The 7,556-nt window shown below is 42.7% G+C and overlaps 1 protein-coding gene across 1 annotated transcript; it reads right to left on the reverse strand.

Moving 5' to 3' along the window:
* Positions 1–246: 246 nt before the first annotated feature.
* LOC124013281 (voltage-dependent calcium channel gamma-6 subunit-like) lies at positions 247–6,198 on the reverse strand. Its single transcript, XM_046327546.1, has 5 exons — positions 6,117–6,198; positions 3,613–4,041; positions 2,790–2,864; positions 1,780–1,917; positions 247–1,007 (listed from the first exon to the last, which is right to left on the reverse strand). Exons 2-5 carry the CDS (start codon positions 4,034–4,036, stop codon positions 799–801), a joined length of 846 nt encoding a protein of 281 aa, XP_046183502.1. The 5' UTR covers positions 4,037–4,041; positions 6,117–6,198; the 3' UTR covers positions 247–798.
* Between the last annotated feature and the right edge of the window lie 1,358 nt (positions 6,199–7,556).

A 7,556-nucleotide genomic window follows, 5' to 3' on the forward strand; every position in this document is an offset into this window, starting at 1 on the left:
GAGCATCAAGCTCATCACCTTGCACTTTCACCAGCCTGTGAAGTTTGTCATAAATGATTTCAAGTCGCTCTGGATAAGTGACTTAAATTTAAATGACTTAAATTTAATGTAAATGTAATTTCATCTGTAGCCTAATAGACTGCATGTTTTCCGACGAGTCGTAGTGGGAGGACCACACTACATGTTATTGCGTGTGTAACAGTATAATTTTAAACAGTCCCCTCGCCCATACCCGGGCGCGAACCAGGAACCTTCTGCACACATCAACAACAGTCACCCTCGAAGCATCATTACCCATCGCTCCACAAAAGCCGCGACACCGCTAACTAAGCTAGCCGTTTCACATCCGTTACACGTGTTTACTCGATATGATTGTTAAAATCGTCTCCACCGACATTTCTCGCATAATTAATTTAACCGACAAAAAAGAAAGATCCCACCATATTTTGTTTTGTTGACATTTGGAAAGTTTGCCCCCCAAAAAAATATGTTTTCAAAAAACATGTTTCACGCCTGTCATGACATTTTGTTATTCAACATGCATTTTACTCACATAAAAATGTTGAATGGAAACCTGGTTATCGTAAGTGTTAATTATTCAGCTTTCATAGGTCAAGAGCAGTATAATGTCCCGTTAATGAGCTCTACTGATTTATGCAAAATAAGGAGAGAAAAAAACATTTATGACGAGGAACATCTTCGTAAAATGTAAAACTGCAAGAGACACCATTTCTCAACAACAGTTATAAGACATACAGATAAAGTGCAATACTTCCTTCTCTTCACTAGCTGTCACTTTCATTTTTGGGGGAAACACCTTCGCCAGGGGCTGAATGGCAGTGCAAGCAAGAGAAAGAGGATTCCGCCCAAAATAAGCATGACCCCTGCACACCCAATACAGGACACTGACCAAGACAGCTCGTGATGCAAAGGCACCGAGTGGTCACTGGCTAGGAAGGAGAGGACCGATTGGTTGAAAACAGTAAGAGATAGGAGCATCAGGAGGCCTAAGAGAGAGAAAGAGAGGGATGAAGAACAAAAAAGAGAGAGATATTAGAGGCTTGGTGGGATGGTGGATGGGATGGTGGAGGTGGTATACAGTATATGACCTTTTCATCATCCACTTCTCAGAGCCTCAGAGTATATCAGGACTATACAGGTGCCATGACTAATGCCCTTTGTATCTAATTAGTTAGCTCCCTTGATACTCTTGAACAATGGCTCTATGTTTTTCGTTTAAAAAATAATAATAGTGTTGAGTACCAGTAGCTTTGTTTAGTTTCTGCTGCCTGCACAGGTTAAGTCCTAACTCTCTGCAACATGGGTAAGGTCTGAATGGTGTTCTCCTCGCATCCTATCTCTTATCTCCTTCTCAAAACCCATTGGATGACAAAGCCAGAGGTCCTTCCCCTCTGACCTTCTCCTCCAATGGATTTTGAGAAGGAGATGAGGAGAGAGGACAACGAGGAGTATGCAATTGAGCATGAGATCTTCCCATGGTCTCATTAGATATGTGACATTTAACCATTGTAGTTATACACTGAGTGTACAAAACATTTTTAACAGTTGAACCCCCACCCCCCCACCCCTTTTGCCCTCAGCACTCGTCGGGATGCTTGCCCATGTTGACTCTAATGCTTCCCACAAGGGATCAATAAGGGATCACCGCTTTTCACCTGGATTCGCCTGGTCAGTCTATGACATGGAAAGAGCAGGTATTCTTAATGTTACGTCAACACAGTGTATAATTCCTTGGCTGTCACATGTCTACTCGCTCACCTGACAGAACGAAGCACACCGAAGCAGGCTTGAGGAAGAACGATTCTCCTTTGCTGAGGGCTGTGGTGATGCATATGGCCCCCATGACCATCAGGAACAGACCGAAGAGGGCCATCATGGCTGCCGCCACATTCAGACCTGGGAAGAGAGAAACGGTTATTGTCTTGATACAGGTACATTCCATTATTCATAGTACATTGGCACCAGGTACAATGACATTTTAGTCATTTAGCAGACTCTTATCCAGAGCGCCTTGCAATGAGGGCATTCAACTAAGGTAAGTAAAACAACCACATGCGTGAAACAGTGTTCAAAAGTGGCAATCGACAAAAAGGTCAAGGTCATGGCATCCACTTATAATTCTAACAGATATTGGTACATCACCTCTGACTAGCCTAGAGGATAATGGGAAGCGTAAAATGTCACACTCCTGACATATGGGGGCGGCAGGGTAGCCTCGTGGTTAGAGCGTTGGTGTTGGACTAGTAACCGGAAGGTTGCAAGCTCGAACCCCTGAGCTGACAAGGTACAAATCTGTCGTTCTACCCCTGGACAGGCAGCTAACCCACTGTTCCTTGGCCGTCATTGAAAATAAGAATTTGTTCTTAACTGATTTGCCTAGTTAAATCAAAATCAATGTAGGGCATCATTCCCATTGAAACGAACACAGAAGATATTGTTCTTTTGCGCATAATAAATCCAAAGATATTGAATTTGACCATCAGTGGCCCTCTTAAAACAATATGGTGCACGACACTTCTGGTTTAGAGCTCGAGAAAAAAAAAGAAGGATTTCACAATTGGTCCCCATAGACTCACGAAGAAACGCTGTCTTGCTGGCTTCAGTGCTGTAACGGAAGAGGAGTGGGTGGAATGCATTATAGACACTCACTGCAGTCAATGGCTGACCCAGTGAAACATAGACGACAGACTCGAGGAAGAAAGAGAGAGAGAGTGGGCGGGCAAAGGTGGGTCATAGGTTGAAAGAGGGCAGGGGACAAGCTGACTCACTCTTTTCTGTTGTCTTCTGGAAGATGACGGCATTCTCTCCAGTGGTGTAGAACTTGAAGTAGTTGCAGTGAGATTCTGAAGGAGATGAGGAGAGACGAGGAACTTATTTGAAACGGATGGAGACCTTATCCACTTGCCCGTCACCATAATCTTATTGCGATTCGTACGACTTGCCGCACACTAGTTGTCGTACATTTGCGCACATTGATGACACTACCAAGGCTGTTATCTCTTCTATACAATTAGTGTCATGACATCTCGTAATCCAATACATGCAGTTGATCCTACATATAGACTACCATACAAATATAATACAGCTCTGCCTTCACTATTATTCTATTTTAGTACAGTATTTGAGAGTAATGTGTGTGTTTGTTCAAGGTAAGCGTCTATCCCTACAGAATGTAAATGTATATTGTAGTCCATCTGTGACCCAGTCTCCACCTGCATCCAGTGATTGGATTGTGGACACAATGCTAATACCTGATATCTAGCCGTATCTAACGGTGGGGGCTATAGCTATGTAATGAAATCATAATTGTCACTTCTGGCCTTGAAATCGCGAGATTTGGCTGAACTTCCCCTTTCAAATCTGTCATAGAAGGGTCCATAGGATTTCTCAAGAGAGCGTTTTGTATAGTTTTGAATGTACGAGTTTGAGTGAACTCTGTCTGGTTTACACAATTTGCCGGTATTCAAAATTTGCCGGTCTGTGATTTCTGATAGTTGGGTTTGTATAGTTTGGAATGAATGAGTTTGAGTTAATGCTGTTTGGTTTACACAAAATCATGTAGGCCTATTCATGCAGCCCCAGAGCAGTCACCTCCTGGCAGTTCAGCCGGCCCACAGCTCTCTCGCTCAGGGTCTATGTCCGCCACCCACAGAGTCCGGGTGCATCCTTTCCACAGCCCGTAGTGAGCCGACAGACACGTCTGGTTGTTGTAGAAGTTCTTGGGCGGGGACAGCTCCACCCAATACTCCGTGCCCAAGCCCAAAACTGTCAATACCACGCCCACGATGGCCACGAAGAACGCCAGCTTGATCTTGCCCTTCTGGACCTCGCTCATGTCCCCTGGGTGTCTCGATGTCAACACGTTTGCCCGGCGCTTAACTCCCATAGCACCAGCCCCAGCCCCTCTGCCACCCATGACACCGGTCAGTCCCAGTAGACCTGCTCCTGGTCCTACGCCCACCCCCGGTGGAACCGGCCTGCCATCCTCTTCGTGCAGAAAGAAGGTGGACCACATAACAGCTTTGCAGATGTTCACGATTGGAGAGAAAAAAATGAATATGAATAATGGCTAAAGACAGGTAGAGAGTGCGGGAGACAGGAAATGGGTTTCTATGGTGAAGTGGCAGTGGAGCAATAGAAATGATGATAGACAGGGGTTGTTTTGGCAGGCGGGATGGAGGGAGGGAAACAGGACGATGTGGGAGGACCGGAGGGAAACAGGAAGATGTGGGAGGACCGGAGGGAAACAGGAAGATGTGGGAGGACAGGAGGGAAACAGGACAGGAAAAGAAGGCAAATGGGAATTAGCAGCACTGCTGACTCAGTTTATGAAGCAAACATGCTAAAACCCCTGATAAAAAAGGATAAATCATGTTTAGGATTATCAGTGCAGAAAATATATTTTGTTCCCTTTTTTTGGGGTGTCGGCACAAATCATTAATTGTAAGTTCGTAACACCAGACATCATAAAAGGTGGTTTGGAAGAAGGATGCAATGATGAGCGGGTCATAATGAAAAAAATGGGTCATAAATTAGAATAGATTTGAAAAAAAGATCAAAAAGAGAGGTAGCTTCTGGGTAGAAGTTGGGAAACAGTGTTATGGAGGAGAAGGCGAAAGCAGAGAGTTTTAACATCAGTAGAAGACAATCTACTGCATTTTTAAACAATCACAATGTTAATATAAACTAAATGTTAAAACTGCCGTATCCCCCTTATAGTGGCTGATAAAATCCAACATGGCAAATATCATTTTCATCTGGACGGCTACATGATGGACAATTTAATGCTGCACATACTATTTTCCAACTGCATGGTTGCTACATTGACCCTTTCTCACCTTTCGAAGCAAATACTGTGTGCACATATTACATCAGTTACTATCATCAAGTCAAAGTTGTGTTAAAGTCACTTTTTTTTAAAACATGTTTTTATACATCTTAAATTACTATATCTATATTTAGATGTCGACTGAAAGATGGACAACACATTGAAACTGTATCTTACAAAGAAGTCTAAGCAACTAGTACGCTAACTCAAAATAAGGCAATGTTTACACCTCATATAAAAATTGATTGAAGAGGAAGTTCTGAACAATAAAGATTAAAATTACAGATGCAAAACAGTCCTGTATGATTCAGTCTTGAATACCTCTTTTTGATTGGCCCCTTTTTTACAATTTTCGCCTAAAATGGCATACCCAAATCAAACTGCCTGTAGCTCAGGCCTTGAAGCCAGGATATGCATATTCCTGATACCATTTGAAAGGAAACACTTTGAAGTTTGTGGAAATGTGAATGGAATGTAGGAGAATAAAACACATTAGATCTGGTAAAAGATAATACAAGAAAAAAACAATAAAAAGTTGTACCATCATCTTTGAAAAGCAAGAGAGAGGCCATAATGTATTATTCCAGCCAAGGTGCAATTTAGATATTGGCCACTAGATGGCAGCAGTGTACACGAAAGGTTTCAGATGGATCCAATTGCATATCTGTTAAAACTTTTGTATCAAGACTGCCCAAATGTGCCTCATTTGTTTATTAATAACTTTTCATGTTCAGAACTGTGCCCTCTTCTCAAACAATAGCATGGTATTCTCTCACTGTAATAGCTACTGTAAATTAGAGAGTGCAGTTAGATAAGCAATAATTTAAGCTTTCTGCCAATATCAGATATGTCTATGTCCTGGGAAATGCTCTCGTTACTTACAATCTCATGCTAATTTCATTAGCCTACGTTAGCTCAACCGGGACCCACCAATCTTGAAGTGGTTTTAAAGTGCCTCGCAATATTCCATTCAAATCAACTTATTCCATTTCAATACCTATTGAAATATACAACATTGTGATCAATAACCCCATTAAATACGCAAAAAAAACGCAAACTCGACCAGCAACAAATGCCGACACCCCAGAGCAACTTTAAAGGCCATCATAAGCATAAGCATAAGCAACTCCATTTATTTTTCAATTATGTAATTCAATATCTCTTTACGACGGACCCAAATTAATTTATTTATACTAATGTTGCTTTACTATACACTCAGTCATGGCCACATTACGAATCATAACAATGATATGAAGAAATTGCTGACCTGTTCGGTGTGCGTGTGGTTCAGTTCGGGAATGAAACAGGGCGAGGCGAAGAGAGGGAGTGCGCGAGAGAGGGGTCGCCGAGGAAGAGAGGAAAGGAGGTATGGGGAGTGGAAAGAGGGTGGAGGCCAAAGTAGTCTTGTGTGAGTGGGTGTGTTTAGTAGCTATGTGGCCACACGCCTATGCCTGTGTATATGTTTGTTTAGACATGCACGTACGGTTGTGCTGGATCTATCTGTCTTTGCTGGCCCCTGTAATATGTATGTGCGAGAATATGGGTCAAGAGTGTGTGGTCTCTATACTCTGTGTGTATCACTTTATATCACTCTATATCACTATATCAGTGTCTGTGTGTGCGTGCGTATGTGTGTGTGTGAGCGTGCACCTGATAGTGTGTGTGTGTGTGTGCATGTGTGTGCGTGTGTGTGTGTGTGTGTGTGTGTGTGTGTGTGTGTGTGTGTGTGTGTGTGTGTGTGTGTGTGTGTGTGTGTGTGTGTGTGTGTGTGTGTGTGTGTGTGTGTGTGTGTGTGTGTGTGTGTGTGTGTGTGTGTGTGTGTGTGTGTGTTTGGGTGTGTTCTGTGGTGTGTGTGAGAGAGAGACAGAGCGCGCACACGAAATAATTTAGTGTGTGTGTCTCTTCATTCTATTTTTGACAACCACCTGTTAATGACATACATTTTCTTTTACTAGAGACACAGGCCTGCTGATGAGTTTATGTCAGGAAAGGGGGTGAAGGTAGATTCCTGGGGCTTCTGCTAGTACTTTGTAGATTAAAGAATTGTGGCTGCAACACTTCAAATCAGAAGCTTTGCATATAGCCTTGGTGTGACGTAGGCTGAGCGAGATCGAGTAATGGCTAGGGGCAAACCATATACTCTGCCTTTTGCTGACACCTTTCAAACCCAGAGTTCATCCACGGTCAATCTGGGTTCGTGTAGGAGACAGTATTGTCTGATTCCAGCTAAGCAGCTGGATTTTCAGGATCTGTTCACAGGGTCTATAACAGTTAGTAGTAACATTCCCTTGAGCAAGATCCAAAGACTTTAAACCTGTATTGCTTGAGTCAACTGGAAGCCTATTTTAAAGCTGCTATATGAAGACGCTATGCAAAAGTGAGTGTGAGTTATGTACATTGCCCCAGATAAAGGCGTCCTCTTGGCAGGAAAGAAAAATATGAAATGGAGACATTTTAGAAATGTACTTGATGTCTTCCATTCGAAAGGCAACGTTATTCCAATAGTTTCCCGGAGAGACTTAATAAATGATTGATAAAAACTCCAATTCAAGTCAAATGTAAACGTCCCTTTCTCCTGTATCAGAAAGTTCCATAAAAAATTTGAGCATACCCGTAATTCTTTTACACCTCTGCCGCCCAATGCACAACCTTACACAGTGAGTGCATTGGGATGGCTGTTCGTGTCACTACTGTATGCCGAGCACAT

This window comes from Oncorhynchus gorbuscha, linkage group LG24 (genome assembly GCF_021184085.1).
Source record: "Oncorhynchus gorbuscha isolate QuinsamMale2020 ecotype Even-year linkage group LG24, OgorEven_v1.0, whole genome shotgun sequence".
Lineage (NCBI taxonomy): Eukaryota > Metazoa > Chordata > Actinopteri > Salmoniformes > Salmonidae > Oncorhynchus > Oncorhynchus gorbuscha.

Bases quoted from the DNA above. Each gene is read 5' to 3' on its own strand.
- LOC124013281 (XM_046327546.1), bottom strand. From the start codon at position 4,036: ATGTGGTCCACCTTCTTTCTGCACGAAGAGGATGGCAGGCCGGTTCCA. The intron at 1,918-2,789 runs GTGAGTCAGCTT...CTCTCTTCCCAG, and splicing joins CCAGAAGACAACAGAAAAGA to GTCTGAATGTGGCGGCAGCC. The intron at 1,008-1,779 runs GTGAGCGAGTAG...TCTCTCTCTTAG, and splicing joins GGTGTGCTTCGTTCTGTCAG to GCCTCCTGATGCTCCTATCT.